This window comes from Brassica oleracea, chromosome C3 (genome assembly GCF_000695525.1).
Source record: "Brassica oleracea var. oleracea cultivar TO1000 chromosome C3, BOL, whole genome shotgun sequence".
NCBI lineage: Eukaryota > Viridiplantae > Streptophyta > Magnoliopsida > Brassicales > Brassicaceae > Brassica > Brassica oleracea.
The window spans coordinates 22,758,448-22,783,416 of record NC_027750.1 but is presented as its reverse complement, the minus strand read 5'-3'; the positions used below and the strand labels follow the sequence as shown (position 1 = coordinate 22,783,416).

The following is a 24,969-nucleotide window of genomic DNA, read 5'->3' as shown; positions in this document are numbered from 1 at the left end:
TCAAATCTATTCATACGTATGTGTTTGGTCTATTTACAGAATTATACAAGGGTTAAGAGCCGTAGACTTTTTATTATAATTGATAGGGAATGAGTCATAAGCTTATAATAGCAAAGGATTGTCAGACTGGTTACTTTATATATTTTATTTTCATTTTGAGTGGTGATCCTATTCTTTTATGCATATGACGCATATACAAAATTTAATATTAAAAAGCTTACAAGGACCACAATTATAATAAGTAAATAAACGATGCAGTTGACAATCCTAGCACTACTCTGCTTAATGGATGGAAAGTAGTTTTAAGTGGGATCATTGTAGCTTTTGAAGAAAGCAGGTCAAGCCAACGCTACAGTTAGAAAAGAGTAGAATAAAATACTTTGTTAGATCGACTTATTAAGTAAAACAAATTCCTTACAAAAAGATTAATATATTTCTTTTATATTAAAATATTTTTAATTTTCGCAAAATATTATTTTTAAACATTAATTTAGAATGTTTAAGCAATGATCGATGAGCTAATTTTGGATTGGATCACTAACTATGGATTGGATCATGTTGAATTGGGTGAACCATGGTTTGATATCAATATTAAGTTGAAAGATTTTTTAATATAAAATTAACTAGTGATAATTGGTTTATTATTTTTTATATTTATAGAAGAAAACAAGACAGAAACATAGTAGCATAAAAGCTGAAGGTGATTGGTGGATGAAACTAGAGCTGCCATCTACACTTGTAATTCATATATTGGTGAGTCTCTCTTTCTCTTTCTCTCTTGATTAAAGTCTTGGTGAATGATATCTGTTTCTTGATTTGGAACCGACATGGCTCCTAACGATTGGGCTTTTCTTTGCCTCTTCCTAGGAATCTGAAGCTCTCTCTCACTCTCACTCACTCCTGTGTGTAAGTTTTCGTCAATCTATTTTTGCTTTTAGATTCACATAGGTTTTGGTGTGTTTGATGTTGACAAAATTTGGGGTTTTACTTGCATCTTACTCAACTTCTTCTGTCTAGTGTTTGGTTTGTTATCAGTTTCTTGTGTCTTTATCTTTATTGGTTCCTCTAAGTTTGTTCTTACTTTAGACAACAAGTCTGTCTCTTTATGATGATTCACATATGGGTTTTGTCATTCGTGTGGTTTTGCGTAATTCCCAAATCCCAAAGTTTCTCATTTGGGTAACAAAGAGTTTTACTTTGTTGACTTTTTGTTCATGTTTATCTTTCACAGGAACTACTCTTTCATCTCGGCAACGTCGAATCTTGACTTCCTTTTTTATTTTCTTTACTCTTTGTATTGGATCTTGGAGATGGCTATGCAAACTATGAGAGAAGGTCTTCCCTCTGCTCCACAGATTTCTTGGTGGAACGCTTTTGGATCTCAGCCGTTAACTCCAGAGAGTCTCTCCGGAGATAATGATTCATTGGCCGGAGTTAAGGTCAGATCTGCTGGAGGGATAGAACAAGGTGTGAATAAACAAAGCAACTCTGTATCTCACTTTGCTTTCTCACTTGGTAAGTCTTTGCTTCCTTTGCCTTTAATCTCTATGGATGTCTGCAAATAGATGGTATAGTGAACTTCATATGGAATACTGGTAGAACATGTTTAACTAGCTGCTTATAGGTTTGTGGAAGTGAATGTAACTGAGCTAAGTCTAAAAGGGAGTCATCTTGTGTGCTTCAAATACTGAGCTCATCAAATGTTTCTATTTATAGAAAGTTGTCAATATAAATTGCAAGTCTGTTATGCTGTTAGGTGATGTAAAGAGTCCAAGAGTTGTGCCAAAGCCTCATGGATCTGCTTTCTCGATGCAACCACCTTACTTGGAACTTGGATTTTCTCAGCCACAGGTAACATTATTCTTCATAAAAAATAAGTATGTAGCTTATCATTGTGTTACCAAAAAGTATGTAGCTTATCATCAAATGTCATTTAATTTGTTCCGAGTATATAATATAGTTCTTTGGCTGTTTCCTTCCTTGGTCATTTAGATGTACAAAAAGTATCCATGTGTGGAACAACAATACTATGGAGTTCTTTCACCCTATGGATCTCATAGCAGTGTAATGCTTCCTCTAAACATGGAAACAGAAGATGGAACCATCTACGTTAACTCAAAGCAATACCATGGAATCATCAGGCGACGCCAGTCACGTGCAAAGGCTGCTGCTGTTCTTGATCAGAACAAACCGAGTAGCAAATTCCGTAAGGTAAAACTATAACATATTGAAACTAGTTTTAGTGTGTTTTGTTTTGCACTTATGTTAGTGTATGTTACAGCCATATATGCATCATTCACGCCATCTCCATGCATTGCGCCGTCCTAGAGGATCTGGTGGGAGGTTCTTGAACACTAAGAGTCAGAACAATGCAAAGAAAGCCGATGGAACTAAGCAGACTCAGCCTCAGCAAAGTAACTCTCAGGATTCAGACGTTCTTCATCCTGAAAACGTGACCATGAACTTATCAAACCGACTAGGATCAGAAGTTACAAGCATGAACTACTTTTTAAGCTCTTCGGTTCATCCCCTTGGTGGCAAGGTAATGCCTAGCAAGTGGATCACAGCAGCAGCAATGGATAATGGCTGCTGCAGTTTCAAAACCTGATATTTTGACCAGAGTTCATCAGTCAGACCGAGAGAGAGAGAACTCTTTTGTCTTGATAAAGGACAGTTTGAGTTTTTTCTTGTTTCTTGGTTCCATCTGACTATGAACTGGCAACTCATCTTTGGCTCACTCTCTACTCTAAGGCTTCTTCACCCTCAGGTGAAGGGAGCCTTGCATTTTATCTCAGTGTGAAACTAGTTTGGAACAATGATGGGTTTTGGCAACTAAACCCACTTGTTCTAACTCTATCTCCTCTCTCTCTCTTTGTGTGTGTGTTTTATGTATGTTTCTGAAACTGTTGTAAGAACTTCAAGTTAAGCGGCTTATGTAACATATTTTAAGTCCTGCTCTTCTAAAAAAAAGGGTGTGTGTGTGTGTGTTTATGTATGTTTCTGAAACTGTTGTAAGAGCATCTAGTTATGTGGATTATGTAACATATTTTAAGTCCTGCTTTTCAATAAAAGATCGTGTGTTCTTGTAAACTTGGTCGAGACGTAGAGTATGTATTATAATCTACTCGATGTGCTTGAAGTTGTAAAAGTTTGTGTGTCTTACTGTCTTTCTCAGTTTCTTTTCTTGCTCAAAGATCTCAGGATCTTCAACTTGATCGTGTGTTGTTCATATGCAAAGTTCTAAACATTTAACAATTTGATCATTATCGGATCATGTCAAGTATTAAATTAGTGTATAATGAACTCTTCCTATCACACATTTGATAGCTTTAAAACGAGTTCAACCAGATTTACATGTGTTACTTATATAAGAACTGAACCCGAAAAATATGAATCGAATTCATACCAAACTTTAAATATATTTCAGTAAGATAAATTTCATAAATCCGAAGCTAATTCAATTGTATCCTCGAACGCCCATGCCCAGATAACACAATATTTCTAGTGATTAGAAAAATCATTTTTCATGTTAATAATATATATTTTTTAATTTGTTTGTTTCGAATATGAAATTAATTGTAAATCTTGTATATGTTTAAAGTAAGAAAATATTAAAAAGACAAATAGAGAACAAACAAATCTAAACATTACCGGTTTGGCTTCGGCGGTTTGCATCATCGAATAAACCGCAAAATTCAATTTCCGGTTAATGAAATTCAGTTTGATATCATCATCGTTCGGGGCCAACCCTAAAAACCTTAAACGCCGGTTAAACAAAAAAAGCTTCATCGGCGTTTGCTCTCCTTCTCCTCCTTTGCTCCGCGTCGCCTTCTCTTTCTCTCTACAATCCCCAGGTAAAGCTTCTTCGATTCGCACTCTTAAACAACCACACTAGTATTTCACATTCCTCCTAGGTTCTTCGTTTCTTAACGAAGCTTTCTCCCTCTTTCAAGGTCGATATCGATCCCAAACTAGTGAGATTTAGCCCCAATTTATCGTAGAAACCTTCCAATAATCCCCAATTCGTGATCTAGTTGCTGCGTTTGACATAGAGATAATAAGCTTTAAGCTCGCGAACTCTTCAGAATCGGCCGCGGCTGAGTGATTTCGATTAGTGGCTTTTGAATTCGTGTTTAAGTTGCGTTTGTGTCTCTGGTTACTCTAATGCAGAGGCATAGTTTTTGCAATCCTCAGGTTTAGCAAACCAGGCTTGAGTTAAATTGAGGCCACGAAATCGACAAGACTGGGAGCGATTCTCTAGATATGGTGCGGTCGGAGCCTTGTGTTCTGTTCGCTCAGACCTTTGTTCATCCTCAATTGGACGAATATGTTGACGAGGTAACCTTCTCAATTGTCCCCCTACTGTTCTTTAAATCGGTCTCTTAAGTCTGGTAGGAATAGTTAGTGCGAACTGTGGTTGGTCGTAACCAACTATTACATATGGTGATTTGGTTTGTCATTTGATGTTGTTCAGTTTTAACGCTTCTGGGGATTTATTTTATGTTTCCATTGATTCTCGTAGGTGATATTTGCTGAGCCAGTAATCATCATTGCTTGCGAGTTTTTGGAGCAGAATGCCTCTTCTTCTTCTCAAGCTGTTTCCCTTCTCGGGTATGTTTTTCCGGCTGTGTGTAATTCTTACTCTTTATCGAATTTAACTATGAAAGATCTTCGAGTAGTAAAATAGCAATTACAAGTCTTGTTGGAATTTGTCCCATGTTGTAGTAAACTCTATTTGGCTCTTTGATGACGCTTTGTTACATTACAGGTCCTTGATAATATTTCGGTTGAATAATCTAGAAGTTTAAAAATAGGTTTATTGTCATTTTCAGACAACTCTAGATTTTTGAGTCAATAGTTAGTTTTGTCACATAAATGGGTGGCTTGGTATTCTTAGTGAGCGACTTAGAATTGATGATTTGTCTGTAGTGTGGGTGGCATGATATCTGTGGATACTTATCTGAATGTTGACAATATTCTTCATTAGGGCAACTTCACCTCCATCATTTGCATTGGAAGTGTTCGTTCGATGCGAAGGAGAATCAAAGTTTAAGCGACTTTGCAACCCTTTTCTTTACACCCCTTCAGCGCCCTACCCTTTGGAAGTGGAGGTAACTACTAAGATTTGTTTTGTCTGTAAACGTTTGTTGCTTTTCCCTTTCTTTTTGGTATGGTTAGTTTGATATTCTGCGACTGGTGCTGGTAGTTTGGCAATGGTTCTTTATTCTTATATATGATGTTTCAGACAGGACTTTTCCTGTCCTTTGACCACAGTAATTGGTTATCAGAACACACTCCCTTAGAGATGTTTATATGTGTAATTGCTAGGCCACATATTCGTCTTAGTATATGATAAATTAGAGGGACTAAATAACTTGTAGCAGAACTGCAGAAGGTTAATGGGTTTAGTCTTGGTTGAGAATGGAAGGAGTTTAGAGTATCGAATACCTTTTGATTCTGTGATCTTGTATGTCAAAAGGCAGACCTTCCATTTGCAGGGTTCAAGTCCTTGCATTTTTAAGTTACATCCACATTTTAAAGGACCGTTTCATCAATATTGCAGGCTGTTGTGACAAACCATCTGGTGGTTAGAGGTAGCTATCGGAGTTTGAGCTTGATCGTCTATGGAAACATCGTGAAAGATCTGGGGCAGTACAATATCATTCTTGAAGGTCGTTCTGTAACTGATATTGTGAATTCCACTGAAGGTAATCTTGAGGACTTGCCATTGGTATTGCACTCAGTCAACAGAACAATAGAGGAATGTCTATCATCTCTGGACATAGTATCTTTACCCCTGGCTGCTGTAGATGTGTCCGTGGAAGTTAAGCGATTGTTGCAGCTGCTGGTAAAAGTCTTTGACCAGCTAGCTACTGATGATGTATTAAATAAGTTTGTGGATACGGTAGTATCTGGGGTCTCGTCTTATGTCACAGACAATGTAGATTTCTTTTTAAAGAATAAAAATTGTACGGCGGTGGCCAGTTCCGTAGATTCTGGGATTTTCCATGATATTACTGACAAGGTTAAGAAAGATATTCTTGATCTCAATGAAATTCAAGAATCAGATGTGCCACTTGGATCGTCGGAGCTGCTCAGCTTTCTTGAATCAGAGACTAATTTGGCCACTTCCCAACAATTGGTCGATATTTTAAGTCCGTATATTCAGTTTGAAAGTGATTCCTTGTGTACTGCCTTTCCACAGCTTTCAAAGGTATTACCAAATTATTAGCTCTCACACACGTTAGTGATAGAAACTTATATAGTATTCATAGATGATTGCTGTGTATTTTTCTCATTTCAGGGAAAAGCCACTCTTCTAGGATTAAGTTTGGCCTTTTTATTATGCTCTGGTCGAGAAGGCTGCCTCCATTTTGTCAATTCTGGGGGGATGGATCAACTTGTATTTTTGTTTGGTCATGATGTTCAGAATTCGACCACCATTACTTTGCTGTTGCTTGGAGTTGTTGAGCAGGCTACTCGCCATGCAGTTGGATGTGAGGGGTTTTTAGGTTGGTGGCCTCGTGAGGACGGAAGTATCCCGTCTGGGAAGAGTGAGGGCTACTGTCTTCTGCTGAAATTACTCATGCAAAAACCATGTCATGAAGTTGCCTCTCTTGCAATATATATTCTTCATCGCTTGAGAATTTATGAGATTATATCAAGATATGAGGTACTCTCCATATTAAGAATCTTTTTTTGGTTGGCATTATCTTAATAGGTCCCTTACGTATCTTGTTACTAATACTTTTCTCTCAGTTTGCAGTGTTGTCAGCACTGGAAAGTCTCTCCAATTCTCATGGGGCTGCAACTCATAATCTGAATATGCTATCTGATGCTAAGTCTCAACTTCAAAAATTCCAGGTTTGCTGATTATAATTTCATGTTATTTTGTCGTTAATACAATCATGTAAACCAGCCATTTAACATCGTCACTTGTGTTACTGCCGACTATCAAAACAGAAGCTGATGAACTCACTTGGATCAGTTGAAGATCCCTCACCATCAGCCTACGCCGACAGAAGTTTGGTTTTTGATCATTCTGAGGGGTGGTTGTCATACAAAGCCACAAGTAAACTAACTGCTTCATGGACATGTCCCTTTTCCAACTCTGGAACTGATTCGCACATGTTGTCACTTCTGAAGGTAAATCTTGGTTAAATTAGTTTTTAAATTTTACTCTCAGCACTATCTTAATTGCTTAACCATTTGCTGAATATGTCGCCTGTCATGTGCCTATCTTTTCCCCTTCTCGTAATGTCCCTAAAATCATTTTAGAGAGTATTCTAATTGCTAAACCTTACTTGAAGCATCTCATTGTGAGCAGGAGCGAGGGTTTCTTCCTTTGTCAGCAGCACTTCTCTCAATACCTGGATTGCATTCTGAACTTGGAGACATTCTGGATGTCTTTACTGATATCGCAATGTTTATTGGAAACATCATTCTTTCCCTCATGTTTTCTCGCACAGGTATTCTTACGTAGCCTTCCGATTAGAACACACTTGATCATTATGTTCATTAGAGTTGTAATATAGCCGGATTTCTTCTGTTTTCCAGGATTGAGCTTTTTGCTACATCATTCACAACTGACTGCTACAATAATACAATCTCTAAAGGGATCTGTTGATCTGAACAAGGAGGAGTGTGTCCCTCTGCGCTATGCTTCAGTTTTGATATCCAAGGGTTTTACTTGCAGCTTACTGGAAATTGGAATAAATCTTGAAGTGCATTTGAGGGTGGTGGGTTCATGTTACCATAAAGGGCACATGCTTTACATGGATAGATTTGTATTTTTGTTTTACTATTGTTTACATACTTCTTTCAGGTGAGTGCGGTAGATCGTTTGCTCAAATCTTCTCCACAAACAGAAGAATTTCTCGGGATTTTGTGGGAGCTACGTGATGTCTCTAGGTGAGAATGTCTCTATGTTCCACAATCTGCTTATGTTTGTTTCGTCTTCTTTTGAAATAAACCTTAAGCCCTTCTGCAAGTGCAGGTCTGACTGTGGGCGTGAAGCTTTATTGACTTTAGGTGTTTTCCCAGAGGTATGAATCTGGAATCAGGAAAATAATGATATAGTATTGCTCTTTTTCAGTAACATACTTTATCTTTCTTTCTAGGCTTTAGCAGTTTTGATTGAAGCTTTGAATTCAGTCAAGGATACGGATCCAGCAGTTGAAAATAGTGGTATCGATGCTGCTTCATCTTTGAGCTTACTATCTTGGCATAGTCTCTTGGTTATCTTCCTTCAAACCCTCTTACTTGCTTAACATTCTCCTTTTCAGGAATTTCACCTCTTAATCTAGCAATATGTCACTCAGCTGCTGAGATATTTGAAGTCATAGTCTCCGACTCAACTGTATCATGCTTGCATGCTTGGATTGAACATGCCCCCGTCCTTCATAAGGCCTTGCATGCTTTATCACCGGGTGGTTCTAATCGAAAAGATGCTCCTTCACGATTACTTAAATGGATTGATGCGGGTGTAGTTTATCACAAACATGGTGTAGTTGGCCTTTTACGTTATGCTGCTGTCTTGGCTTCTGGAGGGGACGCCCAGTTATCATCATCAAGCATCCTTGCACTGGATTTAACATCGGCTGAGAATGGTGTTGGAGAATCGTCGAATGTCTCTGAGATGAACGGTCTAGACAATCTCGAAAAAGTTATCCTTGAGAAATCTTTTGAAGGTGTTAACCTTTCTGACTCATCGATTTCACAGTTGACAACAGCTCTTCGGATTTTAGCGCTGATTTCAGATAATACAGTATGTATCGTTCCCCATTATTTTGTCCAGCAATTTTTTTCTCTTCAGATGGTGTAGTCTTCTTATTTTAGTGTTCTAAAATGTTGTGCCTTTTACAGACTGTTGCTGCTGCTTTATATGACGAGGGTGCGGTTACAGTTGTGTATGCTATTTTGGTCAACTGCAGCTTCATGTTTGAGAGGTCGTCTAATATTTATGGTAAACGAGTGTATATTCTATGCTCTCTTTTGACTCTTCTATTTAAGTCTTAAATTTAAACGTGATGTTAAGAGATGCGTGGGAAGAGCTTAAATCGCCCACTTGCTGGATAATTTTTTTGCTATTCGTAACTTTCTTCCATATGTGTATGATGTATTCAGCTACTTCTGATCAATAGTTCAATATTTATCAGTGACCCTCAACTAGCTCCTTCGTTTTGGGCAGATTATCTTGTTGATGACGATCATGGAAGCAGTTCTATTTCTGACTTTTTATCTGAACGGAATCGTGAGCAAAGCTTAGTGGATCTGTTAATTCCTTCCCTTGTCCTTTTGATATCTGTTCTCCAGAGATTACAGGTCTGTTACTTTTTAAACAATATTAGTTCTTTCACATTTAATTGCTAGTTCTGCTTTTATTTTTATTGCCGAGATTCTATAATGGCGGGATTATGCGGTGTCAATCTCTCCTCTGGCCATTGATATTGTCTTTTCTATCTAAAGGATTCTAAGGAGCAGTATAGAAACACCAAACTAATGAAGGCGCTCCTAAGGCTACATCGAGAAGTCAGGTGGGATACTGTGTCTTTTGATTTACTAGTATAAATCACATGCTGATATGTATAAGCAAATCTAAGCTTTGAGCTTGTTCTCTTTCCAGCCCGAAGCTAGCTGCTTGTGCAGCTGATTTGTCCTCCCACTATCCAGATTCTGCTCTTGGCTTCGGAGCAGTGTGCCACCTCATTGTGTCTGCCCTTGTCTGCTGGCCAGTTTATGGATGGATGCCTGGGCTATTCCACTCTCTTCTCTCCGGTTTCCAGACATCCTCTGTTCCTGCATTGGGTCCAAAGGAAACATGTAGCTTCCTCTGCATTCTGGTATGAATATCTTACACTTTCTGCGAATTAGTTTTTACTCGGTGATTGTGACGGCATGCGTAACTTTAATTTTGCGAAAATTCATTTATTTCCAGCCAAATAGATATGACTCTATCGTAACTTTTGTGATGGAATTTTGTACATGTATGTACTCATTTCATATAAATGTTAGCAACTAGAAAATCTCTATTTATCTGTCTTATACTTTAAAATGATTATATCTCAATCCTCATTTGTTTCTCACTGCAAGAGCGATATTCTCCCGGAAGAAGGAGTCTGGTTTTGGAAGAGTGGCATGCCATTGTTGAGTGGTCTTAGAAAGTTGGCGGTTGGGACATTGATGTCTCCACAGAAGGAGAAACAGATCAATTGGTATCTGGAGCGTGCCCCCCTTGAAAAGCTGCTAAATTATTTGACACCCAATCTTGACAAGATTGCAAAGATTATCAAACATCATGCAGTATCTGTATGTTTTTCTTTTTCTTGTTAGCTTCAGTATTTCTCTGCTGCTTTGGCTTTTGTTAGCATCTGTTCAGCATTAATTGTGTGTTTGATGCAAATAGGCATTGGTGGTCATTCAAGATATGCTTCGGGTTTTCATAGTTCGTATTGCATGTCAAAGGGTTGAACATGCGTCTATCCTTCTGAGGCCCATATTTGCATCTATCAGAGAGGGTATATTGGATGAGTCCTCAACAAGAGAAACTGAAGCTTATAAGGTGCTTGCTCTGCCTCTCTAACTCTCTGTCTATGTACTGCTGTTCCTAAACACTCTTATCCTCTGTTTCAGGTCTACCGATATCTTAATTTTTTGGCTAGTTTATTAGAGCATCCGCAATCGAAGGTCAAACCCTTTGCCTTTTGAACACACTTTCCCTTCACTTTTGTTTTTGTTTCTTTATCACCTGGAATTTATTCATTTCAGGGATTATTGTTAGAGGAGGGTATTGTTCAACTGCTTGTGGAAGTTCTTCAACGATGTTATGATTCCACTTGTCCAAGTGAAGATAGGGTTCAAGAATTTGGAATTGTGTCCGAGTCTAGTGTGATTAGGTGGTGTATTCCAGTTTTCAGATCGATCTCACTGCTTTGCCATTCGCAAATGTCTCTCTCGTGCTTTCCAAAGAAAGAGCTGTAAGTATTTTCCCTGCAGGGGTGTTTAACGTTACCATTTAGGTGCATTTATATCTCGGATCCTACCTGTACTAGTATTACCTCATTTTGATCACATTTATACTTAATTGCTTTTTTTTGTTAATCATCTCAATTTGTACAGATTGGCTAGTTTGAGTGCAAAAGATTGTGCATCAATTTTCCCCATTGTGCTGAAGTTCTGTCAGGTATAGTATATTTTGTCAGCAATGTAGTGATCTATGTTATCAATTGTTTTCCAGCTGCCATTATGTTAGTGTTCTACTGTTGCTCGTCGAGTCCCTTTGAGAATATGGTTAAAAGGATGCACCTAAATTTCCACAGATTCTCAATTATGATTGATTGTGACAATAGATTTTTGTTCATATCAATGACCTCTCCTAATAGACATCTTTAGAGTATTTTTCTTGCAAAAATCTGATTACTAAGAATTTTTTATTTTTACAGGTGTTGCCTATTGGCAATGAGCTCTTATCTTGTCTTTGCGCTTTCAAAGACCTGGTCTCGTGTAGTGAAGGTCAAGATTGTCTTGTTTCACTTTTGGTGCATCTGTTTTCTGGCCCCGAGAACCCTGCGTATGACACAAATAATTTGAGTCTCGATCAAGTAGAAATGAAGAAAAATCCTCCTTTTCTGTCCTGCTGGATCAAGTTATTGAACTCAGTTAATTCAAAAGATGGGTTATCAGTTCTTGCAATAAAGGCAGTAAACGTTCTGAGCGTGGGCTCAATCAGATTATGCATCGATGGTAAAAGGTGATTCCCTGTCCCTTCATAATGTACTTGGTAGTTTAACACGAACTTGGAAGGATTTTTTTTACTCTAATAGGCTACGTATCATGTGTTTCATGTTAGAATCGTTAGTTGATGATGTATGGTATCTTCACTACGTATGTTGGATACATGAAACATAATGTCCACCGATGCCACTTTTGTAGTTAAGTTTAGTTAATCTGGTTTTGTTCATTTGATATTAGCCTAATAGTTATACGTAGTTGTGTCTAATGCTGTTCACGTATAAATACTTCCAACTGGTCTATCAATTAAGCTAAGAAGAAGGTTGCTGGATTGCTCCGTTAGTCTAATTTTCTTATTATTTCCAGTTTGGACTCGAAGAAGGTTGCAGCAATAAAATCCCTCTTTGGCCTTCCAAGCGATTTTAGTGATACAGACACTTTTAGAGTGGAAAACATTGGTTTGATTGAACAAATGGTGACACTGTTGAGTTCAATGACTTCGGGATCTGATACTTCAGCAACAACTGAGATCAAACCTTGTCTGCATGAGGTACTAATTACCCGTACCTGCATAATCCACTTCCTTTGCTGTTTTTCTCTTGACGCTGACCTTTGTATTCTCTTTGTGAACTTGTAGGTACCACAGTCGTTGCTGTCGTTGCTAAAAGACGGAAACATTGATGATATTACCTCTTGCAAAAGTGCTCTTGTTTCTACCGAGAATTTTGATATGGATGACGTGGACTCTGAAAACATGGAGGATGATTTCCTTCAAAGAGGACTTGAAGACAAGTTCTGGTGGGAATGTCCAGAAACATTACCTGAGCGTTTACCCCAATCATCTCTTTCTGCTAAAAGGAAACTACCAACTGTGGAGAGCTCTAGCAGGCGTGCTAAAGGCGAAAACTCTTCTGTTGACATACCGACCCAAAGTTCAATTCAACGGGGACTAAGTTCTGCATCCCTCCCTCCTGCTCCTACACGTAGAGATACCTTTAGGCAGCGCAAGACGAATACCAGCAGGCCTCCCTCTATGCATGTTGATGACTATGTTGCCAGGGAAAGGAGTATTGATACAGCTGGTAATTCTAATGCAATAACCATTTCACGAGCGGGATCAAGCAGTGGTAGACCTCCTTCTGTTCATGTTGATGAATATATGGCCAGAGAAAGACGAGGCCAAAATCCCTCCACCATTGTGGTTGGAGAGGCTGCCGCTCAAGTGAAAACCCCTACTCCTGCAAGAGAAGCTGAAAAAGTCGCAGGTAAACCCAAACAATTCAAAGCCGATCCTGATGATGATCTACAAGGGATAGATATAGTTTTTGATGGTGAGGAATGTGAAGGAACTGATGACAAGTTGCCCTTTCTTCAACCCGATGAGAACCTTATGCAGCCTGCTCCTGTCATGGTTGAACAAAACTCTCCTCACTCCATTGTTGAAGAAACCGAGAGTGATGCGAATGGAAGTAGTCAGTTCTCCCACATGGGCACGCCATTGGCATCTAACGTTGACGAGAACGCTCAGAGCGAGTTTTCATCGAGGATATCAGTTTCACGCCCCGAGATGTCATTGATCCGGGAACCAAGCATATCTTCAGACAGGAAATTTGTTGAGCAGGCAGACGAAACAAACAAGATGGCTCCGCTGAAGAGCGACTCTGGGTTTGTACCTGGTTACAACAACATTCCAGGATCTTCAGGACAGAATCTGATGGATCCTAGAGTTGGTCCTCAGGGCTTTTATTCAAAGAATAGTCAGCAGCAACATTCAGGTCATATTCAGGGTGGATTCAGTGGTCGTGGGGTTTATGATCAGAAAATGCTACCAAACCAGCCTCCTTTGCCTTTAGTGCCACCTCCATCAAGCTCACATGTGATGCAACATTCTTCTGATTCTCTTTCGAATCAATCCTCCCCGTTTAGTCGTGGAACACCATCTTCAGGAGGGGGACCCATCAGGCATATGCCACCGCATCCTTCAGCAATTCCTCAATACTCATCAAACCCTTATTCTTCGCTTCCACCAAGGACATCTACAGTTCAGACTTTTGGATACAATCAGGGAGGTGCAGGTACCACCGAACAACAACAAAGTGGTCCAGCCATTGATCCTCAGGCAGGAATGACCTCTTATCCTCCCCCCACTTTAATGCAATCTGGTTATAGTAGGCCATTCTATGGGAATCCTATGCACCAAGGAGGTGATAAGCAGCAGCAGAACATGTTGCCGGTTCCTCAGTCACTCAATCCACACTCAATCCCTCAACAGCTACTGTCGATGCAGCTGCAACGCCCTATGCAGCCTCCTCAGCATGTTAGACCATCCATGCAGTTATCTCAGCCATCAGAGCAAGGAGTACCATTGCAAAACCAGTATCAGATTCCATTGCATCCGATGCAGATGATGCAACAGCCGCAAGTCCAGCCTTACTATCACCCACCTCAGCAACAAGAGATCTCTCACGTGCAGCAACAGCCACAGCAACAGGCTGTTCAAGGTCAGCAAGGAGCTGGGAGTTCTCAGCGACAAGAATCGGGAATGTCATTACATGATTACTTGCAGTCCCCAGAAACCATTCAGGTCTGTAATCCACATCATTGGCAATGATGCGCTATTTTGATTTGTATAACGTGCCTCACTAAGTCTTAATCCTTAACTCTCCTTTCAGGCTCTACTAAGTAACCGTGAGAAGCTGTGTGAGCTTCTTGAACAGAATCCAAAGTTAATGCAGATGCTACAGGTTCTTTTCTTAATGGATTCTTCTTGTGACCTTTGTGTTCACTTGTAGAGTTACACTGATATGGGTTTTTGTAATTGTTGGTTGTGACAGGAAAAACTAGGGCAGCTGTGAGGAGAAAGAGCGACTACTCAACAATTATATCTATCCCTCGCTTATTAGTTGCTTTTCAGTTCATGTAATGTTTAATAGATTTGTATAACATGTACATTGTTTCAGTTTGTTATGTAGACAAGCTGTAAACTCTCGTTTGTTGTTGTTTAGTTTAGACTGATGTACATTGGTAAAGAAGAGAAACTCTCTTCAAGTCCGAGTCCTTTAGCTCTTCTTACAAAACGAAAATCCTAAGTTTGTTGTATGCCACTAACATAACACTTGATTAGGGAACACACATAGATGACTTTGTAAGTAATTGATATATCTAAGATTAAGTGTCTGACCCTTGGCTTCCTCTTTCATCTTAGATATCAAATCAGAGTAGAAACTCTCTTCAAGCTTTATTATATAAAGCACACTTACCTTTCAAATGTATGTTCCGTTTCATAAACAAAATAACATTAGGGTATCAAATCGTGAAAACATAGAACTTTATTATATAAAGCACACTTACCTTTCAAATGTATGTTCCGTTTCATAAACAAAATAACATTAGGGTATCAAATCGTGAAAACATAGAACTTTATTATATAAAGCACACTTACCTTTCAAATGTTCCGTTTCATAAACAAAATAACATTAGGGTATCAAATCGTGAAAACATAGAACTAAAATACATTTACAAAAAAAAAAAAAAAAAAAAGTACATTTACAACACTTTAAAATACTACATTTCAAAGCTGGTTTGATGGACATTTCTTCTAGACACTGGAAGAATCTAGGTAACAAGCTCTTTACACATTCCTTGACTCCAAGCTTTATTACTTCATCAGCAATTAACAATGGAGCAAGAACAGGCTCTGCTTCTGGACCGATGATACCGCAACATCACTTCCATCTTCACCGTCCTCCCATGGAACAGCTTCAAGTAGTTAACACAAGCAGTGACAACCAGAGGACAATCAAGCTCTTTAGCAACACAAATAAGATTCAGTGTCCCAGTCTTTTAGCTCTTCTTACAAACAGAGAATCATGAGTTTGATGTATGCCATGAACATAGACTTCATTAAGGAAAACAATGAAAGTGAAGCTGTTGAGGAATGGAGTGTGAATTGAGTGACTGAGGAACCGGCAACACGTTCTGCCTGTTCATCACCTCCTTGGTGCATAGGATTATTTCCATAGAATGGCCTACTATAACCAGATTGCATTAACGTGAGGGTAGGGTAAGAGGTCATTCTGGTACCTGACTGAGGATCAATGGCTTGGCCATTTTGTTGTTGTACTTCAGTGGTACCTACACGTCCCTGGTTGTATTCAAAAGTTTGAACTGTAGATGTCCTTGGTGGTAGCGAAGCATATGGGTTAGATGAGTATTGTGGAATTGCTAAAGGATGCGGTGGCATATGCCTGATGGTCCTCCTCCTCCTTAAGATGGTGTTGCACATCATCATTCTGCGCAACTTTATTATTATCACCATCACCACCTTCGTCCATCCTCATGACATGACCTTCATATTCATCCTCACCACTTTCATCATCATCACGTTCCTCACCACCATCACCACTATCATCTTCATCATAATCATCATCATCACAAGGAATAATAATAATCATCATCACTACCATCATCATCATCATCATCCGTTTCTTCATCCTCACCACTTGCACTTTCATTGTTTGCCTTTAAAAGTCGTACACAGCAGCCTTCGACCTTCCTGGTTTTATCTTGGAAGATTACATTTGCATGGAATCAGAAAAATCTAATAAAGCTTAACCACATTCGTTCCCTGATCCTCTTCTCTTCATCCTCATCACGTCTAGATTCTTCTCTGTCAGTTTCATTATCCTCACTATGATGTTCATTGTTCGCTTCTGTGTTTCCTGCATCAAAAAAACCAGAGTCATTATCATTCTCTTCCTCAACTTTGTTATTATTATCAACATCAACCCCTTCATCATCCTCACCATGATCTTCATCATCACCACCTTCATCTCCCTCACCACCATCATCATTATCCTCACCACCTTCACCATCATCACCACATTTATCTCCCTCACCAGTATCTTCCTCACTATCATCATCATCATCCTCACCATGATCACCACTATCATCATCATCATCACCACCACCACCACCACCTGCACTTTCATTGTTTGCTTCTAAAAGTCGTACACCGCAGCCTTTGACATTGCAGGTTTCATCATGGACTCTGAACACAAAAGTAAGCTCGCTGAAAGTGGTTTCTTCGGCTTCAGGGAAATCCTGGTTTAGAGTGCAAGAATCTTCAAATATATACAGATGATCTGCTTGTCCATAGAGATCTGGCATATGGAGCTGGTTTGATCCACTTCCGACCGTGCGGCCATTCTGGTTACCCCTTACGGAACAAGACATGCCCGTCCATGAACTCTTATCCTCATCGTCATCATCATCATCACCATCAACATCAACATCAACATCAACATCATCATCACCATAATAATCATGATCATCATCCGCATCCTCATACTCATCGTGATCATCTTCATGATCATCGTGATCATCATCCTCGTATACCTTTGAGAGCAAGATACAAGCTATGAATCTGAAGGATGAAAGAAGAGGTCTTTGAGTCGAATTGATCGTTAAGGAACCTGAACTGGCTCGCTGAGTGAAGTGTGCAGGCACTTCTTCGCCCGGTAAAACCGCATATTTGCAAGCTGATGTCTGGATGAGCTTTCTCGCTTTTTGTTTCAGGTTGTAGCACTTGGCAAAGTTTAGGAAAATGTTTGGATTTTGAAGAGGAGAGGAGTCTATTCTCTGCAAAGATGCACAACCTTGTGCATCTAAAGATTGAAGGGAATGTGGAAGCGGTGGAAGTGCTACGAGCTCTCTGCACTCTTTGACGTCAAGCTTAATTAGTCCCGAGAGACGTGTGATGCAATCTGGAATAGTCTTTGATACCATCACCTCGGAGACGTAATGATATAGGAGATGTAAAAGCCTTCTCGGGTAGACATATCTGCAAAATGTAGTGAACGTCTAAGTCTGACCGTAATCTCCAACTGCGCTTAAAGTCAGGCCCCCACTCGATTGTTGCTTCAAATACGTCATCAGACTCATATCATTATCTTCATTATGACCACCAAAAGCACACTTACCATAGTTACTCAGACCAAGAAACTCAAGATTCTCCAACTTAGAAATGTTTGGGGATATAGTTTTCAGCTTCTCGCATCCATGCATAATTAATTTACGCAGGCGAAATAGTTTCTCAATCCATGGAGGAATCTCCTTTATCCCTGTTTTGCACAAACACCAACTTTACGATGCTGTCAGGTATATTTGGGAAGTCTTCGATGTTTTTATAATCTGACATATCCAATAGATAAAGCTTAGTGGCTTTGCCAATAGAGTTTGTGAGCTTTAACAAACTTTCGCTGCCTTGGAGAAGTAAATAATTGAGACTTGTTGCTTTAGAGAGATCTGGAAACTTCTTCAGATTTATAAAGAAATGCAAACACAACTTCTCGAGGCACGGGAGAGGCTATACAAAGAAAAAAAAGAAGAAGAGTTTTAGAGAAATGACTAATCGAGCAATACAATATAAAAAGAAAGAAAAAAAAAGCTGAGTATTTTTACTTTAATCCCCTCCCAAAGCATCTCCAAATCGCTATATGACATGATTAGTTCAACAAGAAACTTGCCAGAGAACTTGGAAGGCCAAACTCTCAATGGACAGACGTTCCAGTATAGCAATATGAGTTTCTCGGGAAGACAGTCGAGGCCCTCGGGTGTGCATGTGGTTTCAATGTCAAAGAATAGAAACTGGAGATTATTCATCCCTTGGAATGCGCTTTTACTTATTTGGATTATCCTGCCTGTCTTCAACCGTATGCCTAGAACATTTCCAGTAGCCTAGAATAAATTATTCACAAAGAAAAAAATTCTCAAACTTAAAAATCAAGGAAATAGAAGACGGCAGATGTAAAATATAATGAGAAAACTTACAGTATCTTCATCAAGTACATCAGGAATAAGAAATGTGGTTTTCCAGGCTCTTCCAAAGACCTTTTCTTGACAATTTCTCTACCCATTTGTTGCAGTAACCTATGCACACGTACGATCACCAGCAAGCCAAGTAACTTCCCTAGCAAGACTTTCAAAACCATCATCTGGAGATTTTTGACCGAAAGCATAGTGGCAGAAGATCTGCAGAGACTCGTCCCTAGTTGGATATTTCATCCTGTAGATATGACCGCTCCCGAGTCTAAGTGCCTTGAGAAGTTTTCTATCTTCAGTTGTAATGATAATCATACTTCCGGGACCAACCCATCCACGCTGATTTGCCATTTCCTCTAGTTGCCACCAATTATCAACTTCATCAAGAACAACCAACACCTTTTTGTCTCTCAGCATTTCTTGAGCCCTTCCCAAGTGATGAACCACAATGTCCCCTTTGTTGAATATTTGAGACAACAAGTTTTTCTGCAAACGCAACTTCAACTGATAGTCGTTACCACAAGGCTTCTCATAACTCCCTCTGATATTCTCCAAAAACGTGCTGAACGGAAAATCGGGAGAGAGTTGGTTGTATAAAACTCTGGCAGTGGTCGTCTTCCCAATCCCGACAGGACCAAAAATCCCAATCACCTTAACTTGTTCTGATTGTAGGATCAACTTTGATTTTATCTCCTTGACACGAGCTCCTATGCCAACAAAGTCATCAAAGTCATTTGTCGGTGTAAAACCCAACAGAGCCATGACATCTGAGGCAACTTTGTTGATCAAATCAGCCTCATTCCCACTAACAAAAACAACAGAGGATATTCATTAAAACTGTCATTATCATGTATAAATAATAATATTAAAAAAATGTATAAATAATATCAGAAACTCTAATATCCACATGGAAGTATATAAAAAAGAAGTGAGCCAACCAGTTGCTAGAGTGGTAACCAGCTATACCAGCGACATCATTCAAAGCTTGCCTCCATGCCTGCTTCACCTCTTCTGCTTTCCCCACACAGGTTTCATCAAAGGCTTTTCCGAAATCTCCGGTCTGCTTCCTAACTTCAGATGGATCCACATTGTAGAAAATGGTCATCACTGTTTGACCAAACTCTTCCCTGCACTTCATGATTTCCACTAACTCATCCAGACACCAGCTTGAAGAAGCATAGTTCCGGGAGAGCAACACAACGGCAACCCTTGAATGTCTGATCGCTTTAACAAGCTCTGGACCGATAGATTCGCCTCGCTTGATCTCGTTATCAATGAAAACAATGATTCCCTTGCTTTTGAACTCTTTCAGAACGTGACTAAGAAAGCCTTTGCGCACGTCTTCACCACGGAAGCTCAGGAAGACGTGATACAACCAAATGAGAGCCAGGGATGATGAAGAAGAAGAAGAAGCCATCTTCGTTAACAGCAAGAAGAAGAGGATCACTAAGCTTTCAGATCTGAAGAAGATGCAGAAAAAGGTAAAGACACGTAATTAGATAGGATTGTATTGTACGGTAAAGACGCATACGGCTTTCAGATCATAGTGGAGAGGAACAGTCAAGAAATGCATTTTTTTTAATATAAAATTATTTGTGTTCAGCGCATAGTATGCCTAGTCGATACGTGCATTATTTGTGTTTAGAGCTCAACAGAAGAGTTTTAAGACATGCCATTCCCATCTTCCTCTCCACCTAGCAAACCCAATCTTCTCTTGGCCACTTTTGATCTGTAACACCAAACCTCAAAAGCCTCTGTTAAATCCGGATACACCCCGTTCTTGCTTAACCACTCGTTCAGTATCTCAGCTTGGTCGAAGATTGGCAACGCTAGAATTATAGACACAAAGGATTATTCTAAAGCTTGCCATATCTCTCCATCTATCTTACATCTCACCCCTTCCTCCTTATCTTCTTCTTCTCCATCATCATTCTTATTGGTTACAACCTAGGCTGCTCGGGTACGCCAACTTGGTGCCGTCGCGTACCGGGTTCGGCAGGGGGATGAGTACGGCTTAGGTACGGCTCATACCCGCCTAGGAAACGTCCCCAGCACATGTTACTAAGGGTGTGACCGGTTTTTCCGCTACCACCCGCAAACGCAGCTTTTGCGGTTGTTGGCGTTTGACAACAATCGTTCAAACCGCTCCAAACCGCTTCAAACCGTTCTAAACCTCATAAATTCAAAAGTTAGTTCCAGCTAGCGTTTGCAGTTGCGGACGGTTGCAGAATGATCATTTTTTTTCTTTTTTTTTAAAACAATATAAATACAAAAATAAAAATATTCAATAAAAATTTTAAATTGAAATTATAAAAATACTAAAATATATTTATTATACTTTAGTTAATATTATAAAATTTTAAAATAAAAATATTTTTTATAATTTTTGAAAAATTTAAAACTATAACTTTCTAAATATAATTTTTATATTTATTATAACATTATGATTTTTAATATTTTTATAAATATATAAAATATAAATATTGTTATAATTATATAAAATATAAATATTGTTAATTTATTATTTAACTGTTGCTGCATTTGGTAGTTAACCAGTCATAAGTATCCCGCAAACGCACAAATTTCTAACCGCAAAGCCAGTCGTACAAATCTCTTAAAACCGCTAGAAACCGCAACCACCCGCATCCGCAAACTTCCGCAACCGCAACCGCAATCACAACCGCAATCGCTGCGTTTGAACCAGTCAGGCCCGTGTAAAGTTAAACCATATTTGCTTTCAATTTATTTATTCTAATAATTCTGAAAAAGTTGTTTATCAGTAGTCTCTTCCATTTCCACATTATTCTCTTCCACTCTTATCTTCATGTCTTTCTTTTTGACTCTCAACCAAATCTCACGTAATCATGTTTCTTATTCTTGTCTCTTTCTGATCTTTATGTTTTTGTTGTTTACGTTTGAATTATATTTCATATACAATTTTCAGATTTTTTTTTCTCTGTGTGTTTCTGTATTTGAATATGTGATTTTATGTGTATCTGATGATAAACAACATACATGAATTTTCTCTGCTTTCTTCTTGTGTCTTCTTATCTTTAATGGTATTTTGTTTTGTTGTTGATATATGTTTAATTTTTAATTTTTAATATTATTGTTTGTTTAATTGTTTATTTTAATATTGGTTGTATAACTAGCAGACGTTTAGTTTATTCTGTTGTTTTCTAACTGTTTTTAAAACAGTTAAATTATATGTGAGAGATTCTAATATTTTGATTAATATGTATTTTTACCTGCAGAAAATTGAAGATGAAGATGATGCGGTTCGAGTCGGATTCTGCTCAACTGATCAAGATTATCAACTCGGGGTCGGGACCTCCGGAACTCCATGGAATTGTCTCAAATATCTTAGCTTGTTCTGCTGAATTTGATTTTGTTTGCTTTGTGTGGATCCCTCGTGGGAAGAACACCGACGCGGATTTGTTAGCCGAGGATGCATTGAATGCGTCTGGCCGGTTGGTCATTGTTGGTGCCTTGATTGTACTCAACTAACTCTTTCGAATTAATTTAAATCAGTGTTAAAAAAAAAAAATATAGTCGTACCCGTATCTACAAATTTTAAGTTTGACTTTTCCCGTCCCAGGTTCCGGTCCCGTCCTGGTATCGGGGCACCTTACAACCGAGTCAAGAAGAGGCTTTGTTTCTCTTACAAAAGGAAGCCATAGTTTAACCATCTGAAGCCATTTCACTGTTGTAATATCACAGTTACATAACCGATAGCCTCTACAAGTTTTGAAGTCACCTGACCTCAGTGATCCTTAACTGTTATCTCCACCTGTCTGCAGCCGTTTTATCTAGTACTACATTCAGAAACAGAACACATTGAATGAATTAAGAAAATTTACACACTGAGCCCTGAAGAGGCCTTAAAGCCCCAAGAGAGTATTTGATATTGGGCCCACTAAGAGACCCGACAACCGATTGTGAACCAAGTTTATTCCTTTGGGCTCAGTAAAGTTCTGTAACACATCATCATCAAGTTGGCACTGAAAAAAAAAAATTGTACCATAGAAAAGAAAAGAAAGAGAGATCGGGTAGAGTCTGGATGATATCAGTGTGGTTCGTAGATTGCAAGATCAAAAAGCTGTATCCTTTCTCGTACGGCTCAAAGAAGTTCACACTGAGGAATCTTATTAAAGATTCAACATTTAGGGTACACTCTTCTCTCATAAAGCTGACGCCTTTCTATTTCTAGGTCTCTTGAGTTCGTAATTAAGAAGCTTCTTGCTTTCCGTACTTTTGGTTAAATGTGTTAGCTAGATCTCACTTCTTCATTGTGTTTGCTTATTCAGCTGCTGAAATAAACATCAAATTCATAGGAAAGATCTCAGCTTTTTACTCTATGGAGCCTCCTGTAAGTATATACTCCCATATGTAAATTTTAGAATTTTCACACATTAATAAAATATATTTAATATTGATTATTAATGTATTTTTTTTTGTAATTTGCTATTTTCACCATTTTTAACCAATATAATTTTAATAAACACAATTATCTTTTTTTTTTTAAATTTACATTTTACTATTAAAAAATGTATTATTTTGAAACCAATTTTTTTTTTCAAAAACATGGGTCATTTTGGAACTGGAGAGAGTACTAAACAATGAGAGTGTATAGCTTGTGGATGCTGAAGTTTTTGTTTTGTTTATGTTTTTGGACAGGATGATCAACAAGCAGAGGCATCATATACATTTGGTGATAGATCCACAAGTGACATAGTCGTTAGACTAAGAAACGAAGAAGGCCGTGACGACTGGATCTACTGCCACTCCAAGATCCTCACCGAGAAGAGCAGATACTTCTCAGACCGTCTCTCTGATAAATGGCCCACTTGCAAGATTCTTGATTCTCGCTACTGCGTTGAAGTCATTTGCCAAGAATCAGATTATGACCATCACATCAATCTCTTAAGACTTCTCTACGTTGTTGGCTCTGATGACGATGATGTCCCTGAGGATCACCACTTGTGCCATAACGTGAAAAGCGCGTTGGGGATTCTCTGTGTTGCTAAGGAGCTTGATTGTCCTCTGGTTGTTACTGCTTGTGTGAACTACTTGGAAGCTGTTCCTTGGGAGGAAGGTGAAGAGGAGGAGATGCTGAGGGTTGTACCGATGATTGGTTCAGAAGCTGAACCGGTTCTTGCTCGTTTACAGCCGGTTGATCAGTCTGCTGTTACTGGAATCTTTTCATCTGCTTTAAGATTCGCTACCTCGTCCCCTCCTTTGCCATTGTGTGACATAAAAGCATCTGCTCAGGAACAGATTGAGTATATGATAACTGAAGATGATGATGCTCCATTGTTGATTGCTGATGAAGGAATCAAGCTTGAAGTAAAGGAATGTGTGAAGAGCCTGTTTGCTAGATTCTTCCAGTGTCTAGAAGAGGTGACTAGCAAGAACGGGTTGTCTTTAAGGATGGTTGTGTCGGATTTGTCATGGGCGTTTCAGATACTAACAAAGATGGAGATGGTGAGAGATTTTGTTGTAACATGGGTTGAGACGTCTGAGAAGTTAGTTAAGGTAGTTGAAGCGATGGAAACGGTTGCAGAGACGGTGGAGATAAGAGTTAAAGTCACAGAGGTGACTTCGAAAGTTGTAGAGGCGATTGGCTACGGAACTGTGATATTACCAACAATGAAACGGCTTCAGGTGGTGAAACTATGGCTTCCTTTTGTAAGAGAAACAAAGCCTCTTGTTGATTCAGCAGGTTGTGATAAGAATGATGATGGAGAAGAAGAAGATAAGGAGGAAGGGGTGAGATGTAAGATAGATGGAGAGATATGGCAAGCTTTGGAGTCTTCCTTTGTGTCAATAATTCTAGCGTTGCCATCTTCAGACCAAGCTGAGATATTGACTGAGTGGTTGAGCAAGAATGGGGTGTATCCGGATTTGACAGAGGCTTTTGAGGTTTGGTGTTACAGATCAAAAGTTGCCAAGAGAAGACTGGGTTTGGTGGGGGGAGAGGATGATGGGAAGGGCATGTCTTAAAACTCTTTTGTTGAGCTCTGAATCTAGAAAGAGGAGTGTTTTTTTGTTTTTTTAATTTTTGTTGTTGTTTAGGTCTCTTTTAACTCTTTCTTGTGTGTGTTTCTCTGCCAAATCCATCATTGGAAGGTAACACAAATCTGTAAATACTGTTGACAGATATATGTTAAGTCCTTATCACTGTTGTTTTCTCTGCAACAACATTTTGATCTTCGAGACAACAATCACAAATTATCAACAGCTTTCCCACAAGAGTAGTTTATTGTAATGCACGTATCGACCAGGGTTTTCTCAGATTGATCGGATAACCGGGATAAACCGGAGTTTACCATACAATCAGTTTTTAGCTCCCTCTGTGCACTGTATACAAATAATTTTATATATTCAAAAGTGCATTTCTTGACTGATCCTCTCCAC

At 38.9% G+C, this 24,969-nt stretch overlaps 4 protein-coding genes and 1 pseudogene across 8 annotated transcripts; 3 read left to right on the top strand and 2 right to left on the bottom strand.

Annotated features, from left to right (window-relative positions):
* The first annotated feature begins 706 nt into the window (after nucleotides 1-706).
* Nucleotides 707-3,071, top strand: LOC106331591 (nuclear transcription factor Y subunit A-2-like). 3 transcript variants are annotated; one of them, XM_013769978.1, is made up of 6 exons: nucleotides 707-753; nucleotides 868-906; nucleotides 1,232-1,515; nucleotides 1,757-1,851; nucleotides 1,993-2,211; nucleotides 2,282-2,608. In XM_013769978.1, exons 3-6 carry the CDS (start codon nucleotides 1,311-1,313, stop codon nucleotides 2,606-2,608), a joined length of 846 nt encoding a protein of 281 aa, XP_013625432.1. In that variant the 5' UTR covers nucleotides 707-753; nucleotides 868-906; nucleotides 1,232-1,310. The 3 variants fall into 3 exon arrangements, with proteins under 3 accessions (XP_013625432.1, XP_013625434.1, XP_013625433.1); XM_013769980.1 differs by lacking the exon at nucleotides 707-753 and having other exon boundaries at nucleotides 777-906; nucleotides 1,232-1,467; nucleotides 2,282-3,071; XM_013769979.1 differs by lacking the exon at nucleotides 707-753 and having other exon boundaries at nucleotides 777-906; nucleotides 2,282-3,071.
* Nucleotides 3,072-3,740: 669 nt separating this feature from the next.
* LOC106334751 lies at nucleotides 3,741-14,787 on the top strand. 2 transcript variants are annotated; one of them, XM_013773099.1, is made up of 28 exons: nucleotides 3,741-3,854; nucleotides 4,195-4,338; nucleotides 4,523-4,611; nucleotides 4,988-5,111; nucleotides 5,564-6,214; nucleotides 6,305-6,673; nucleotides 6,760-6,864; nucleotides 6,964-7,146; nucleotides 7,328-7,469; nucleotides 7,558-7,739; nucleotides 7,826-7,911; nucleotides 7,997-8,045; nucleotides 8,121-8,187; nucleotides 8,286-8,767; nucleotides 8,866-8,965; nucleotides 9,191-9,324; nucleotides 9,469-9,536; nucleotides 9,626-9,842; nucleotides 10,093-10,308; nucleotides 10,406-10,561; nucleotides 10,633-10,686; nucleotides 10,768-10,976; nucleotides 11,119-11,182; nucleotides 11,442-11,749; nucleotides 12,097-12,280; nucleotides 12,368-14,314; nucleotides 14,403-14,474; nucleotides 14,565-14,787. In XM_013773099.1, the coding sequence occupies exons 2-28, from the start codon at nucleotides 4,264-4,266 to the stop codon at nucleotides 14,583-14,585; spliced, it is 6,354 nt and encodes a 2,117-aa protein (XP_013628553.1). In that variant the 5' UTR covers nucleotides 3,741-3,854; nucleotides 4,195-4,263; the 3' UTR covers nucleotides 14,586-14,787. The 2 variants fall into 2 exon arrangements, with proteins under 2 accessions (XP_013628553.1, XP_013628554.1); XM_013773100.1 differs by having other exon boundaries at nucleotides 3,839-3,854; nucleotides 4,171-4,338.
* A 609-nt stretch (nucleotides 14,788-15,396) lies between these two features.
* Nucleotides 15,397-18,666, bottom strand: LOC106330134 (annotated as a pseudogene).
* An 82-nt stretch (nucleotides 18,667-18,748) lies between these two features.
* Nucleotides 18,749-20,055, bottom strand: LOC106332466 (disease resistance protein TAO1-like). The gene is made up of 2 exons (XM_013770923.1): nucleotides 19,491-20,055; nucleotides 18,749-19,259 (listed from the first exon to the last, which is right to left on the bottom strand). Exons 1-2 carry the CDS (start codon nucleotides 19,967-19,969, stop codon nucleotides 19,205-19,207), a joined length of 534 nt encoding a protein of 177 aa, XP_013626377.1. The 5' UTR covers nucleotides 19,970-20,055; the 3' UTR covers nucleotides 18,749-19,204.
* Nucleotides 20,056-22,543: 2,488 nt separating this feature from the next.
* LOC106329130 (BTB/POZ domain-containing protein At3g05675-like) lies at nucleotides 22,544-24,735 on the top strand. Of its 2 annotated transcripts, none has more exons than XM_013767726.1 (3): nucleotides 22,544-22,720; nucleotides 22,860-22,921; nucleotides 23,230-24,735. In XM_013767726.1, exons 2-3 carry the CDS (start codon nucleotides 22,910-22,912, stop codon nucleotides 24,553-24,555), a joined length of 1,338 nt encoding a protein of 445 aa, XP_013623180.1. In that variant the 5' UTR covers nucleotides 22,544-22,720; nucleotides 22,860-22,909; the 3' UTR covers nucleotides 24,556-24,735. The 2 variants fall into 2 exon arrangements, with proteins under 2 accessions (XP_013623180.1, XP_013623181.1); XM_013767727.1 differs by having other exon boundaries at nucleotides 22,550-22,762.
* The last annotated feature ends 234 nt before the right edge of the window (nucleotides 24,736-24,969 follow it).